This window comes from Lygodium microphyllum, chromosome 10 (assembly GCF_053477565.2).
Source record: "Lygodium microphyllum isolate KBCC chromosome 10, Lygodium_microphyllum_v1.1.10, whole genome shotgun sequence".
Classification (NCBI taxonomy): Eukaryota; Viridiplantae; Streptophyta; class Polypodiopsida; order Schizaeales; family Lygodiaceae; genus Lygodium; species Lygodium microphyllum.
In genome coordinates, this window is record NC_141144.1 from 134609434 (window position 1) to 134626688 (window position 17255).

General features: G+C 42.6%; 1 protein-coding gene across 1 annotated transcript in view; it reads right to left on the bottom strand.

Annotated features, from left to right (window-relative positions):
- Positions 1 to 17255, bottom strand: part of LOC148030590 (uncharacterized) — a 153387-nt gene that overhangs the window by 38620 nt on the left and 97512 nt on the right. Inside the window, exon 8 of the mRNA XM_087687283.1 lies at positions 15526 to 15603. Within this exon, the coding sequence (XP_087543409.1) occupies positions 15526 to 15603 (78 nt within the window). The remainder of the gene's footprint in view (positions 1 to 15525; positions 15604 to 17255) is intronic.

A 17255-nucleotide genomic window follows, 5' to 3' on the forward strand; every position in this document is an offset into this window, starting at 1 on the left:
ACCATTTAAGCAACACTAGGGGGACTAGCAAGCATGGATGGGTAATCCTTGGGAAAAGATTCTTGAAGGCCTGTGGTTTGTGTGATATAGCCCTACCACTGATGCACCTCCACTATTAAGTTACAAATAGGTATAAGCTCCTAAGAGAGGTGTGTCTATGAACTTTGTTTCCTCTGGTATGGGTGTAGTTTGAGGGGTATACCCCCACCGCCGATGCACCTCCACCATCAAGTTGCAAATGGTATAAGCTCCTAAGAGATGTGAGTCTAAGGACTCTATTTTCTCCATTGTGGTGTATTGTGTCAGTAGCGGATGCATTGATATGCGTGTAGTGAAATGAGAGGATGGGATGGGTGGAATGTGAGTGTAAGAAGTGGGTGGAATGGGTTGGATTTGTATGTACAATGATGTACCGAAAGTAACATCTCCCGAATCTGTAAACAAACAACATGTGTCACCTAATCTTTTTTTCCTTGAGCCAGTACGAGTCAAGGTTATCATGAATACTTGTGCCCATATTCTGAATATTAATTGAGATAAATAGAGGACTAGAAAATACAAACTTGTTTACCTTTCATCAATTTTGATGGGTTTGGATTGTAGAACAATATGCATCCTATGTTGGTGTCTCCTCCTTGTGTTGAGAGTTTTGGATCCCCAAAAGCACCATCCTAGGTTGCTTTGCACCTTCCTCTGGATTGTAGAAGTGATCATTTGGATAGTATGCTGAAGGAGTCAGAGCAATGTATGAACAGAGTGTGAGAGGTGGAGAGGATCGAAGCTTAGCTAAGAGTGTAGTAGACAGTGTGGAGAGTGAAGTACGACACCCCATGATATAGATTGAAAGTGTAAGATGAAAGCACCAAGGTACAACCCTTAAACCTTAGGGTTGTAAGAGGGTGTTCACACCCGAAGTGTGTGCAACATGATAAGTGCCCGTAAATGTGTAACATAGGCACATAAAATAAAGAGAATAAATTTGGAGGAAAAAACCTCTTGTATGGAGAGTAAAAAGTATCCCAATGTCCTATTGATTATTGACACCTCTGTGAGCGTAGGCGTGAGTGGAATCCAAAAAACTCCCATGGAGTGAAGAGTGATCAAAATATAAGGGTCGTCCTACACTAAAGGAGATCAAATTTAAAGCATTGAGAAATGCTTCAAATTTGTCACGAGGAAGAGCTTTGGTGAAGATGTCTACCACATTATTGGTGGTAGGACAATAGACAAGGCTGATATCTCCTACATGTAGCCTCTCTCTGACAAAGTGATAATGTATCTCAATGTGTTTCGTGAGTGCATGAAACGCTGGGTTCTGTGACACTACATCCAAATCATGTAGCAAGCATCTAACCCATAGACATTCAACTATGGTAGTGAAAGCTGCTTTGTATTCAACTTCACATGACAATGTGGCAACAGTAGATTGTTTCTTGCTAAGCCAAGATATGCAAGATGAGCCAAGAAAGAAACAATTGCCACTAGTAGAGTGACGGGAATTATAATCATCAGCCCAATTAGAATCATTGTAAGCATGTAAGTACAGTGGTTCTCCCTTGGCATAAAGAAATCCAAGAGATCTCATAGCGTGCAAGTAATGGAAAACACGCTTGATAGCTTGCCAATGTGACATGCGTGGCTATGCATATATCTGCTCAAGGCTGAAACTACAAACTGTATGTCCGGGCTAGGTAGATAAGGCATCCAACTGCTGGAGCATATGTGTGTATATCAAACAAATCACTGTCATCATGCAATGACAGCTTCAGTCTAGGTTCCATTGGTGTATAGACTGGCTTGCAATCCTGTAAGCCAAACCTCTCAAGGAGTTTACCAATGTATCTTGACTGTGATAAATCGATATCTCTAGCATCATGTATGAACTGAATGCCCAAGTAATAATGCAAAGACCCCAAGTCTAACATCTCAAAAGTTTGTTGCAAATTTTGTTTAAATGCTGAAATATAATCAGCATGTATCCCTGTAAGCAAAAGGTCATCAACATATAGACAAATGATCAGCATGGATCCCTTCCTCTTTACATACATAAAGGGTAGACTTTGATGAGTTGTTTATAAAAACTTAGCTCAATAAAAAGGCATCAATCTTTGCGTACCAAGCTCTAGGAGCTTGTTTCAAGCCATATCAAGCCTTTTTCAGCTTGCAAACCAAGTGTTTTGATCCCTCAACTGTAAAACCAATGGGCTGTTTTACATATACTTCTTCATGAAGTTCCCCATGTAAAAATGCACTCTTAATATCTAACTAATGCACAGTCCATCCATAATGGGCAGCCAAAGCAACCATAGACCTGATGGTAGTCATGCGGGAGGTAGGAGCAAATGTCTCCTTATAGTCAATGCCTTTCTTTTGTGCATAGCCCTTGGCTACAAGCCTCGATTTATATTTGTTAATGGATCCATTTGCATTCCTTTTCAGCTTGTAAACCCACTTTGTTCCAATGGCTTTCTTCCCAATAGGCAAATACACTAAATCCCATGTTTGATTCTAAATGATGGAATCGAACTCAGCTTGCATTGCCACTATCCAATGCACACTATGTTGTGCATCCTCAAAACATTCAGGCTCCTCATCAACTGTATTTGCTGCCATAACAAACTCCATACTATGAGTAGTATCATCCATATGAGCTTGCCTTTTAGTACAACCAGCCATGGGAGTATCCAAATGACTATCTTTCATAGTCTGTAAATACCATCTAGGCATTTGTCTTGCCTCTTGACTGTGCACAAGCTCTTGTTGAATTTCAGATTCAGCACTTTGCTGAATATTCAGGTCATTGGCTGATTTTCTACATTTCCCAATGGAGCAGTTGGTTGAACATTATGTTCACTTGTTGAAATTCTAGCTGAATCACCAAATGAAATGGGCAACAGCCCTTCAAATACATCACTGGCAGTCTGATATGTGCCAAAACCAGCAAGGGATAATTTTGATTTTTCATCGAAAAGTACATCCCTATTGACAAATACCTTTTTGGAGACACGATCATATAGTCTATATCCTTTGCTCTCACTATTATACCCCACAAAAATGCATTTGACAGCCTTGTTATCCAACTTTTTTCTAAGTACCTTGGGAATGTGTGCATATGCAAGACACCTAAAAGTAAAAAAGTGCCCAACAGAAGGTTTTCGGGTGTTTCAAGCCTCAAAAGGCATGACATTCTTTAATGCTTTGGTGGGGCATTTGTTCAAAACATGGCTAACGGCTTCCATCCAAGAACTGTGTGGCAAGCTCACCATCCCAAACTGATTCTTCCTCTTTGCAACCCCATTCTGCTGTGGAGTATAAGCAGTAGTGAACTAATGAACAATGCTCTTCTGCTTCAAAAAAGAATTCAGCATAGAGGACATATATTCCCCCCCTCGGTCCGAACGGAGAGTCTTTACTTTATAGCCAAATTGGTTCTCAACAAGTGCTATAAAAATAAAAAATGCATCATATAATTCTGACTTTTTCACTAAAGAATAGACCCAACAGAAGTGAGTAAAGTCATCAATAAAAGTCACAAAATAGTAACATCTACCCAATGACTTTGTCTGCAAAGGGCCACATACATCTGAGTGTACTAACTGTAACTTGGCTGTGACTCTAAAAAAACATCACGGGAAAACAAAAACCGATGTATTTTTCGCAAAATACATCCCTTACATAAGTGCTCAAGAGATCTCTCCAAAAGAGGTAATCCATCTAGCATCTGTGTACGCTGTAAGAGCATCAAGCTATCATAGTTCATATGCCCCATGCAAGCATGCCATAACTCCACCTGTAACATAGCAAGAGTAAGAGTGGACACTAAATATGTTGACTGATCAACTAAAAGAGTATCCAACTCAAATAACCAATGACATAGAGTACCATTCAAGACCAAAGCCATATGTTCCTTATCTCGCACCATGCATTTGTTATCATACGTGCCAAAGAAGAAATAGATAACAAATTCTTCTATATAACTAGCACAAACAAAGCATCCTGTAGGCAGAGAATAAAGCCATCAATGGCTGTGAGCACAATCTCCCCAATACCTCTAAGAGGGTATGATGCATTGTTGGCACACTGTACAGACTTGCCAACTGGAGTTGCACCAAAAAAAGTAAATAAATCTCTGCCAGATGTAATGTGCCTAGAAGCACCACTGTCAAAAAACCAAGTGCCTGCATCCTCAATAGAGCTAAATGCTCTATCAACCTAAGAAAAGTCATAACTGCATGTATAAAAATAATAATCCCTGTCTGCAACAAAGGATGCTGACTCAGTAGTAGTGGAAGGAGTATTAGAAACAAACATTCCTAACTCCTCCTTGGCTATGCGCTTTCTACACTCAGTGATGTAGTGGCCTGGCTTATTGCAATAATGGCATTTGTCCTTCTTGGTTTGCGTGTCCCCTTGTTTCTTATTACCTTGTGAAGTGCCTGAATTTCCAAAGCTCTGTGGAGCATTCTTTGCTTGGCTACCCTTGCTCTTCTGTTATGCCATAAAAGCTTGCTCAGAGGCTATAACATCCACACCATTGTTTCTTCTTGTTTGCTCCTCTAAGAGCAAATTGCCAGTTGAAGAAAAGTAATCGGCTATGAGGCAATCCTCATGGTGAGGTTCAAGGCTGTATGAAAGGCCAAGTACAACGGTGGCAATGAATTCAATGTAGTAGATATAAACTTTGCATTTGAGCAATACTCATCAACATTCATAAGCTGCTCACACAAGTCTTGAATTTTGTTGAGGTGATCTTGCATAGAATCGCCCTCATCCATCTTCAGTGTCTTAAGCTCTTTCATGCTTCTCGTGAAGAATGTGCATACCAAATGTGAGGGATAATAGACCGCTGAACTGCCAATGCAATCAGCGACAAAGCTTGTGCATCCCATGTATCTCATGCCTTTTGAGCTACTGATCGTTGAGGTAGTGGCTGAAGTGGAGCAGGCTAAGTTGCTCATTGTCCAGGTCCTCTTGGAGGAGGAGTAGTAGGAGCCACAACTTTGGGCCTAACTTCTTCTCCGCTTACGTAGTCCCAAAGATTCTTCGCAATCAACATATTCTTCATCATGAAGGACCAGAGTGAATAGTTGTTAGCATCCAACCTGTCCTCCTTGGGTACATAGGTAAATACATCACCTCCCTGATTTGCCACGATAATCAATGCCAAAAAGAGTAAAAGAGCAATGTCCAAGCTAGACCACCAAATTGGAAATCTCAAAATTTCCAAAAATTACAGCCAATAGGTTGCTATAATTAGCAAACTGAAGTTCACTCTGTCAAAACTGTCTGTAATGCATGCAGTGCAAGATGCATTTAATGCTTAGCAACACTGTAGAAGCAAACGGCCCAAAATTTCTTGCCCCAAAATGCTTAAAAATAGTCTATCTCAGACTGAAATTACTCTGCATGTACCAATGTCTTCACAAAAATAAAAAGCCCCAAAGTTCTTGACTGATTTGCTAAGAAATTTTTGCATCAATCGTGTCCTAGACACGTATTCAAATTGTTGTGCCTGCCTAGGCAGAAGCCTCTGTTCCAGAGATAAATTTGGGATAAACAATATATTTACTTTGACAAATTGTACCTAGCGGTGGCAGGAGCTTACTAGAGTCTGGAGCAGTCACAATCGTGCTAGTGGCAGGTGGTGCTGGTCAGCTGGAGATAGTGCTGCTCAAGCTAGAAGCAGTGCTGGTCAAGCTGGAGGTGTTGCAATCGTGGTGGCTGGCCAAAGGTGCAGGATGAGCTGCAGTTGTATGTAGTAGGTGCCGCTTCAGATCAGGGGCGGTGTAGGCAAGCACAGTGCTGGCGGACTGCACACAGAACAGGGGCGCCACAGGCAGGCACAACAGCTGGCGCTGGGGGCGGACTGGAGGCGACTGCAGAGGGACGGCAGTAGAGGACATGAGTGGTGCAGCAGGAGCACAAACAGGCTGGACGACAGCTGCTCAGGCTGGCGCAGCGCTGGGCTGAGGTGGCTCAGGTGTAGGGAAGCTGCAGAGTCGGACTTCTGAGATGGCAGCTCTAGCTGATTGGCGCAAAAGGGAGCCGGCTGCTCTGATACCAAATGTGAGAAGGTGGAGAGGATTGAAGCTCAACTGAGAGTGTAATAGATAGTGTGGAGAGAGTGAAGCATGACACCCAATGCAATAGACTGAAACTGTAAGATGAAAGTACAAGGTACAACCCTTAAACCTTAGGGTTGTAAGAGGGTGTTCACACCCGAAGTGTGTGCAACACGATAAGTGCCCGTAAATGTGTAACATAGACACATAAAATAAAGAGAATAAATCTAGGGGAAAAAACCTCTCTTACAAAGAGTAAAAAGTGCCCCGGTGTCCTACTGATCACCGACACTCCTCTGTGAGCGTAGGCGTGAGTGAAACCCAACACAGAGGTAAGCATATCTCTTCATGATGTCCCTTTACTCTCCTCCTAATGAATTCAACATATTCTTTGACAATAAGTGAATATATCTTCTAGGTAGAAATACCTAGAATGATGTTGGGAGGAGTTTGCATTTCAAGAGGTTGCCGGTCTCTCAGAGACTCCGTGGAGGTAAGTGTTGGCACTCAAGAAGTTAGCTCTTAAGGAGATTGCTTTGGAGATGGGGACATCTTCTCTTTCTGCGTTTTTAGTTCTCTTCAATGTCAAGCTTCCAAATCAAGTCTAAGGTATCTTTGAGCGTACATAGCTCATGTACATAGCTCTAATACCATGTAAAGGAATACTTGAGCAAGGAGAGAACTCAAAATGTACAACAAACACTGCAAGCAGTAGAACTCAACATGAAGAGAACTCAAAGTGTAGAAATGAATGAATAAATAATCAAAAGTGTATGCTGGTATGATACAATGAGCCTCAAACCTTTGTGCCTTGCCTAGACTAGGGATGAGGTGAGCTAGAAGAGGATTTGGCGACATTGATGACAGCTCCAAGAGTGCATTGTATCATGAATAGATCTAGAAGCACAGTAGGCATTCTCTGAGGATGTTGGGAAGTGACAGTAGTGGAGGGTCAGCCTAACTGCTAAAAATAGAAGTGTAGCTGATCAGAAGATGAATCAACAAAACTCAAACTGTATACCATAGGCAACAGCTACAGGATGGTCACTAGATGCTAGGTGGTATGAATCAGCAGCAAAAAACAAGGTGTCTGATAATGAACGGCAGCTGACTGACCCCAGACAGCTGGCAGCAGTGAAGGATGCTGAAAATGCAGCAGAGAACTGATCCAGAACAAGTCGCCTGGCTGGAAACGTGCATGAAACAGCTAGGTGCGGTTTTTCTGGCAATGCGCATGCGAGGGAAGCACTCCACATCAGGTCACCTAGCTGGTGGATTGCACAAACAGTTGGGACAGCACATCGAACCAAGGTATTTGCCAGTGGAGGGGTGTAGGCAGCAATGGCAATGTGCATGCGAGGGAAGCACTCCACATCAGGTAGCCTAGCTGGTGGATTGCACAGACAGTTGAGACAGCACCATGAACCAAGGTATTTGCCAGTGGAGGGGTGTAGACAGCAATGGCTGAACTGAAGGCTTATGACAGCAAGCTGAAATAATGAAAGTGGGATGAGGACGCACTCACATAGGTTCCTACTTATAGAGGATTGGGGGTGCATTTGACTTGCTACCAAAAATAAGCCTTTTTTTTCCAGAGAAGAAAAAATTCTAGTAACAGGACAACAGAATATCCCAAGGCAAAATGCACCCTGTAATGGACTTCCATATCAAAAAATAAGTAACAAAGGGAATTTATTACAAAGTTTGAAAGAATAACCAGTCGCGAGGTCTATAATGTGAGACCATGTCCTCAGCAAGTACTAGAATCCCATGTCCTGAGAAAAGCATCTGTCCTCCTCCTCATAGTCTCTGAACCACCCTGTATCCTCTCCCCCTTCTGATGGAGAGTATGCACAATCTTTATCCAGATCTTGAAGAGTCTCCACACTAGATATGTCCAAAAAATCAATAGCCTAGCTACATCTGGCTATCCATATGTACCAAGCAATAATGCTTGGTATGAGCTCCCATCTATGACAATGCCCCCGAGTCCACACTATCTGTGAGAAATCTGGCATGATAATTGTTCTCACAAGTTGCCCTAAAACAAGATAGGCATGACAACCCTATCCTCATATCCACAAGCTAGGTCTTTGTGTGTGACCCAAGCAGCCATCCTCCACAGAAATTATAGAGTCTACAATGCCATGAAACACCATCCTAAGGGCTGTCCTCTAGACCTCTTGAGCCCTTCGGCAATCCCATATGCAATGCCTTTGTGTCTCCTTATGCTGCCCACATCTAGCACAAGGGACATGGTCTCTACCATAACCAAGCCATGCATCAATTACTCAGCTCTTGTGTGCTAGAAACTAGAGAAAGAGGGAAATCTATCATAGTCTAAAGCTGTCCTCCAATCTCATCTAAAAGTCTACAAGGAAAGGTTGCGATATACTTGTTAGGTATGGAACTTGCATGTGTGACCAATAGGCTATGGTGGATAAAGCTTCGTATTTTTTTTGGGGTCGGTGGGAGAGAGAGAGAGAGAGAGAGCACATACACCAAGGAAGATAAAATGATGTGATAGGTTGAATCATGAAAGTACAAAGCTTAGGGCCTCGTTATATAGGCCTAGGCCTTACCCCAAACCTTTGACCCTTATTTAAAGCTAGGAGGTGTAAAAGGTGTTCACACATTTGACACACACTTACACACGAAAGGTATGTTCACACACCACACCTAAGGTGTGTTCACGCATGCGGGTGTGTATCAAAATAACTAACAAACTGCCCTTCAGGCCATGGATGGTTGAACCCATGACATGAAATACACAAAAAAAATGGAAATGGGAAGGTCTTGCCTCAAAGAAGCAGTGTCTAATCCTATACATTGATTCTGGAAAGGAGATACATAAATGAGAGACATGTAACACAAGCATGGTCATCAAATGGTCTATGAGAAGCTCAGGGACCCAAGGTAAGGCATGGTTCAAAGGTGCATGTACATAGCTCAAAGTATAGGCATAGGGCTTCCCTCAAACTTTTGACTCTGCACTACAGGTATGCAAGTCAAATTCCAGATTCCTACTTCTAAGTTGCCATATCCTTCTAGTGTTTAGCCTCTGGGATCCTAGTAGGCCCTTAGGCAGTCCTAAATGACACCCTTGGCCTGAGACCTTGGCCTCCTTGGGGCAGGACCTTTTGGGTGGATCAAGGTGGAGTTACTCTTGCTTTTCTGTTGGGCACCTTTTTGGGCTTGAGACAGTGTCTTGAGCAAGTAAAATCAAGGCCTAAATTAAGCTCAAAATTTTGGCCCAATAAAACTACAAAAGAGCCCCAAGAAGATAATGGCTCAAAATTTTCTATAAAAGGACAAGAAGTGAGCTGCCACTCTTCATCCCTTTATTCCCACACTTTCCATGGCCATCATCTTTACAAGTCATTGCATCACTATTGCTTCAAATGTTTTGCCCCCAACCATCACAACAACCTCCTGCTGCCCTCAACACCAACATTTCATTTGTCACCAGAGGGAGCTGCTACTGACCATCCTACTTTAGGTGAAGACATTGCTGGTTTGGGTATGCTGCTGGCTGATTGTGGCTGCCCATACCTGTGTTTTGCTGCCTGCTGCCCGTGGCTGCCCTTCCTCAGCAACATGCTGCTGGCTTTTGCCTTTTGTGCCTGTGTTTTGCATCTTCAATGACTGTTGCCATCATTTCAACAATTCACAGGCTGTCACATCATCATTGGCCGACTCCCAGACTCCTGCTGCTGCGTTTGGGATATGTCTAAGGGATGGCACATTCTTGGAGCCATTTCTGGTGTCGCCTGATCCAGCTCCCCACCAGCCTTGGTCCTCAAGACAAGGAGGTCAGTGGCCCATTTGTATGTTCTCTTCATTTCAATACAACCTTTATCTCATTGAGCATTCATCAGATTGTGTTGTTATGTGCGTTGATATGCATTTTAATACATCATTTCTCTCATTGAGCATTCATCAGATTGTGTTATTATGTGTGTTGATATGCATTTTTTCTTTGCCCCAGAATTCCCTTACATAAGCTGGGGTATCTCCTATGATCCCAATATGTATTCCATTGTGCTGCTCATCCTCCATGTAGGAAGCATGTATGCCCGCCTCACTATGGAACCCTCCTCATCGCACGACAGATGAGGAGACGGTGCCGTGATCTTAGCTCCAATGCCTCTCAACCATAGTGGGTGACAGCCTTAATGTCCATAGATACTCTCTGTGATCCATAGATGTTCTCTATTGCAGGCAATTGTACAGGATCACCCTCAAAATCAAAGGCAGTGCATTGTTTACTCACCATCCTTGCTTTCAAGTCTCCCACCAATGGAACTTGTCCAAGTCTCACATATTGTCTGATCTCATTAGAGAGAAACCTATATGATGATGCAGTACCTACACTACTCCATCTCACAACATAAATCTCAAGAAAGTAAAAACCTACTTGCCAAGGAGATTGAATACCATCTTCAACCCCCTCACTTCCTACCTATCTCAAGCACCGGTTCGGGGGAAAACCCTTACTTTGATGCTCGATTCGAAGCGCGCAAGCGTTCAAGGCTTGAATCCGTTGGTCCCGGCAACAGAACCAAAATGTGGGAGCCTTCGCTCAACCGCTAAGACCCACGGACCGCTTATTGTTTCAAGTGTTCCAAGCCAAGCACTAATGGCTACCTCTCACATAGCCGACGTGCCATCCATATCTACGGGTGTAGTGAGCTTACCTCCATGCCGTTTGAGTTACCTCCTCTCCCGCACACTCCGGTAGCTCCACGATCCAAGTGCAAGCTTCAAGCAAGCTCCATCCTCAAGCTCCACGCTCCAAGCTCCATAGCCGCGAGCAAGACAAGAGAAGAGAAGAGAAGAGAAGAAGAGAGGAGATGGAGAGCTTCTCCACCCCACGGTCCCTCACCCTCACACACTCACTTCCTCACACTCTCTCTCTCAAGCACAAGCTCAAGCAAGCAAGAAGAAGAAGAAGAAGAAAAAGAAGAAGAGGAGAGCCACTTTTTGCCACACACAAAAATGAGCTTCTCATTCACTTTTCAACTTTATATACAAAACCCTAAATCCCTTTTGGGCGGTCATCCTCTTTTCCCTTTTTTACATGGCCAGCCGTAGCCTAGGCCCTTTTTCCCATTGTCCTATCTTCCTAGCTTCCTTTCCACCGCCCATCTATATTTACAAATTGCACGGGTGAGAGCTCGGCGTTCCTTGAGTTAAACCGCGGTGCGCTTGCACTCTTTTATACAAGTTTTGTCTTGCGCTTTTCCTGGTGCGCCTTTGCCTTCCATTCCTCTTGCCTTGGCCTTTGTCTTTGTCTTTTATTTTAGCTTTCCGGATTTTCCATTGCCTGGCACTCTTTTACAAGGTTTCAGGGTGCGCCTTTGTATTTTAAAATGCACCTTTCCCCTTTTGCAGCTGCCTTGGATTTTTAAGGTTGCCCTTGCGCTTTTGGCCTTTTCTCTTCTTCCTTCTTCAACCGAGCTACCTTTTTTCCGCCTTTGCCTTGCATCTTTTTTATTTCCTTTTGCTTTCTTCGTGTTGGGATTAACACTTCATTACAGGCTAAAGTACCTTTCAGTAGTTTTGCCTCATTAAACACAACATTACAGCTGCGAATAATTTTCTTGGACTGAGGTAACCACTCTGTAGCCAAATTCACCCTCATCACCATAGCCCATGAAAATGCCTTTGGTGGATTTTGGGTCAAGTTTGTTCCTCAGCTCATCTCTAACATCCACAAAAGCATCATAGCCAAATATGCGTAAATGAAGCATTTTAGCTTTCTACCTATTTGAGTGGTCACAAATGCATGAAAAGTTTTAAAGACAACAAACACTACACTTTTCTTTTTCAACAGGTATACCCAATTCTTTTTTGAACAATCATCAATAAAGGAGATAAAATATGCAACACCACCCAATGATTTCACGGGCATACTACATACATCAGAATGCACTAAGTCCAAGACATTGGACTTACGAGAAACACCAAAGTAAAATGAAATTTTTATTTGCTTTCTAAACTGACACTCATTACAAAAGTCAAGTTTAGAGCCTTTTCCATCAACCCGCTTCAGAGAGGTAAGGACATTGAGTCCTTTCTGGCTCATATGGCCTAATCTCTTATACCATAACTCCAAGTGACTACCAATTTCAGCAATTGCAAGAAACTTGCCGTTCAAAGCTTTACAGTGCAAACAATACAAAGTGCCATTCTTGGTTCCTTTTGCAATCAGCATGGAACCCTTTTTCACTTTCTACAATCCACTACTAAACAGTGTAGTGTAACCATGCAATTCAAGCTGACCAATAGATAGTAAACTCTTTTTAATGCCAAGCACATATTTGACATCTTTTAACACAAGCTCTTGCCCATTGTCTAAAGACAAGTGTACAGTGCCAATCCCATCAATGTTGCAAGCATGGTTATTTCCAAGATACACCTTTCCATAATTGGCTACATTGAACACAACAAAACACTCCAAGCAAGGAGTTACATAGAAAGAGGCACCAGAGTGTACAATCCAATTCTGAGTGACACCATCATCAACTGATAAAAGTGCATCAATCACATCAGCCTTGGTAATTTGCATATTCTACATGTGACATACAAGGACATCATAATCAACTGTACATAATACATTAGCCTGTAAATGCACTCAAGTGCTCAACTGCAGGCTTTGACTCATCCAATCACATATTCACCAACTTGCGCATTAAATGCACTTGATTAATAGATGTGGTGATCTCATAGGTAGTTTTCAGCTCCTCCCATATTGCATAACCTATATCTAAACCCTTAATGTTTGTCAAGATGTCATTAGTGACACCCATCTTAATGTAAGCCATGACCTTTTTGTTGACTCTAGCCCAATCTGCATTAGTCATTAGTGTGGGTTTATCTTCCTGCAAAGCATCCTCACAATCCTTTAGGAACAAGGTGCCCTGCATATGGTCTTTCCAAAGGTCAAAGCCATGGCCATCAAACCGTTTGATTTCCATCAAACCCTTGATGTCTGAACTCGAAGAAGTTGCAACAATTTTATCATGAACACAAGAGTAAATGCCCCTAAATTGCAAAAGCACAAGCTGAACCAGCAAACACACTGCTGTTCTTCCCAACCAGAAATAAATCTCTATTGTTTGTACATGAACCAACCACCACACGGGTGAAAATGCAGAAATTTACCAAATTCTGCACAAATCCCCAAAATTTCAGGTCCAAAAGTGCATAAATGTCAGCCAATCTGACCCAGCTGAGCAAAATTTTACCAATACATCAAAAGCCCTAAATTTTAGGATCCAATGTCAAGAAATTTTACTCAAAAGAGCAAAATTCTAACAAATTTGGTAAAATTCCCAATTTAATTGAGGTCACCACACGCAATGTTTGCAAATTCTAACTTGAATGTCACTGCCAGGCATGGACGAGATAAAATCCGAGAAAAGCCCCAAATTTCCAAGCTCGAATTTGCACAAATCTGAGATCTGTGCCTCTTGTGGGTGAACCCTGGTTAGAGGAAGGAATTTCAAAGGGATTTTAAAGAAAATAATGGTTTTTGATATATAAAAAAAATGGAATGACAAATCCGTTGACCCGTCAGGATTGGCGGTGCCTGTTCTGCTGTGTGGCTCCCGTCAGCTGCCGCGCCCATCAGCTGCGCGCTGCGTCAGCCCTGCACTGGTCACGTTTGCCAATTGTCTCTACCCTGTCACGCGACTGCCCTGTCACCCAACTGCTGCGCACTGTACCGTGTGGTCCCATGCCATCCCATTGGACTTGCCGCCCGGTCCCCCAACTGCTGCCTAGACTGTTCGCCTGCCATTGTGCCCGACATGCTGGTCATCGCCAGAAACTACAGCTGTTTGCTGGTTGTCAGCTCTGTTAGCTGACCCCGTCAGATCTTGGGAAGTGTGCACTCTATGCTCTGATACCAGTTGTTGGAGTTAACTATAGATGTGCAGCAATTCGAGGAGTGAGAGTGACGGTTGGAGAGAGTCAGAGAGGGAGAGTGAAATTACCATCATTTGAATGTACCAACAATGTGTTGCTACACAAAGAACAAAATGTATTTATACTTAGGGCACGTAAGGGTGCATTCACATGTACAACTAAATAATGTGCATGTACTATACACGGAGGTCAAACGGGCCTTTATCCCAACAGGGCTCTTATATATGTGCACATGCAGTAATGTAGGAGTGACTAGTGTGTCACTAGCTAGAGATTGTTCAACGATTCTTGAAACTGTATGTGAGCATGCACACACACTAGTGTCCTGAGTGTTGCATACATGGTTGTTAGATACATAAAGTACAGTACGGCATGGTATGATAAAATACAATACTAAATGGTGCCTTAAGATTTTTAAGGTACGGTACGATAAAAATATGTTAGTCTATCATAAAAGCAACTTAAAACCTAGTTCTTTTTGACAAAATAAGGTAAAGAAATTGTTTTAATCTCAAATAAAGCAACTTAAAACCTAGCTCTCTACAAGCTCTCTCTCTAGGTAAACAGTATCAGTGGTTGACTAATCCACTATAGAGAGATGTTGAAAACTATGGCCTTGGTTTTCTCAAAGTGCCATGCAACTCATTCAGGGAAAACTTCTCCTTCAAACCAACAAGAAGTCGAAGGTCTGGTTGTACAGTAAAGTAGAGAGAAATGAGGTGCCACCACGGAAGCTTCCCTTGCCAACAAAGTGCTTCTGCAAGCCCTCTGCCTCACTTACCCAGGGCTTGGGGGATATTGTAGACCTCCTCCCCTACAGTATCGCATGTCGCCCAGTCATGCCCACATCTGCCTCTCCTCCTCTGCCGCTTATTGTTCCCTGTCGTGCTGCTGCCAGCCTCCTCCTCGCTCCAGCCTTCACAACCTCCTCCCTGTTCCTCCCCTTTTGGCCTGCGCCTTTCCCCCCTCTTCTTCTTTGTGCTTCCATCCATGTGCCCCCTCACTTTTGGCCTGCACCTTCTCCACTTTCATTATTTATGCTCCCATATGGCTGCCCTATCTCTCCACACCCTTGACTCTTTCTCATCATTTCCCTCCCTTCTGCCAATTCTCCTCTCAGCCCTATTGCTTCCTTTGGGTTCTGCCAATCTCCACCAATCCCCTATAGGCTATCAGTCCTGCCTCTTTTCCTCCTTCCAGCCTGTCCCCCTTTACTGCCTCCCATGCCTCTTCACCAACTGCCTCTTCCTGCCCTTCCCTTCTTCCTTAATCTTCTCCTTGTCACCCTGTCTCCCACCCTTCCCCACCCCCCACCCCCCTGCCCCCGCAAAACGCTAGTCCCCCTTTTTTGCACACTGTAATGAAGTTTGTAGCACAGAGAAATTAACATTGGGGAAGCACATGGACCTATGGTTCTCACATTAGATAACAAGATAAGACATCCTAGCGTAATCATTTGATCCACAATGATTGCTAGAGCTTAGAAGACTAACACTTATCATATGCACAGTTATTGTATCTTTTTTAGTACCTTTTCTTTTTGGTCCAAAATAACTTGCAATGCATATGTTAATTTTTTTGCTAATTCGGTTCTAGCCTTCTCATGGAGCTGAAATGAGGAGTGTATAACTTGATTTAGTCTGGCACACACTTTGTCATGTAGCTTATAAATTTAACAAGTCTTTCCAATGAGAAACTGCTTTATGTAATACTAAAAGAAAAACATTCTTAAATTGTTTTGAGACGTATGTCTAGCATACATTTGAAACTGCTTGATTTCATTTCCAACAGCATACTAAGTAAAATTTTCCACGAGAAAAGTTTGTTAAAATAGTAAACCCGTTGTGCAATTCACACAAAAATTTGTAGTAAATCATAGCTGAGATTTTCCTCACATGGCATGACATCACCAATGATGATGAGGATGTGAATGCAGACTGGGATCATCTAGCAGTGACCCTTCTAAATATCCACCCTGAAAGGCTCCCAATAATCTCCTAGATCTTTGATTGGAATTTGATCCTAACACTAAAGGCTCTTAAATCTGCTGGTTGGGCCAGGCCTCACAATCAGTAGGGACTTGCCTTGATAATCATATCCTGCATCTCTACCTTATGAAATAAATACCATGGTGACTAACTGCCAATGGAAGATCCCCATGCATGCCCAGATCAGTTCTACGTGAATTAACTTGCAAGTCCCTCTCCAAACCCACTAGGCTGCCTTGCAGGTCTGAAGACAGTGCCTTGGTGTCTCCAAGCACACATATCCCATCTTGTTGCGATTTTGTGTCAACCAACTATGGATTGGAAACTTACAATGGGAGACCAGCCATGAGAATGAAACCTTTGTAAATGCTAGCTGTTTCTACCACATGTGCTTCTAGAATCGTGTTGGAAGATGCTACACACTTCTCAATGTCCACACTAGGCAGAAGCCAACTCATCATCATCTTAAAGTAAAATGTGTTTGCCAATGCCTACTGTGTAAGAGAAGAAACTCATGGAATTTGTAATAAAGCTGACATCTCATACAAGAAAATACACAAGATCTAACATCTAATGCTGACAATAACAAGAAATGCTACTGCCATAGCCAAGATCCATGTTCCATATGAGATGTACAAATGGGGAAATAGATGGTATGCTGAGAATCAAGTGATGATAAGCTGCTGTAGAATACTCACCTTCTACAATGGTGGACAAGGATACTCACCTCCAAGTAGGGTGGACATGGATATGCACCTCCATGAATGGTGGGAGGATGTGACCTCAAGAGCTCCACAAGGAGTTGTATTTCAAATGATCAAAAGGGTTCCCACATTTGGCCATACTCCACTATTTATAGTTAACCCTAATTAATGTGTCTAACTCCTAAGCCTAGGTTAAATTTGCTTTATTACAAGCCATCCCGGACTAAAGAAGCTATGTCCTCAAAGCTTGAGAAAATGGGAAAGAATACAATGGATGAAATAGTAGATCAAGCATATGTGGCTGGAAAGATCCCATGATCGATGAAGCTCCACAAGAAATCTATAGTGAATTTCTTGCATGCTAGCATAACCGGGCTGCCATAGTAAAATAGGCATAACTTTCGATAGACACATCCAAATTGGACAAATGATATGTCATATCGAAGTATATGATGTAAGATACCCTGTCCAAGCAAAAATCCATGATTTTGACAAAGATAAATCATTTAATTCCATGACAGGAATTTAATACAGCAAGCTGCATTCTGCAGGAAAATCCATCTTCTTCA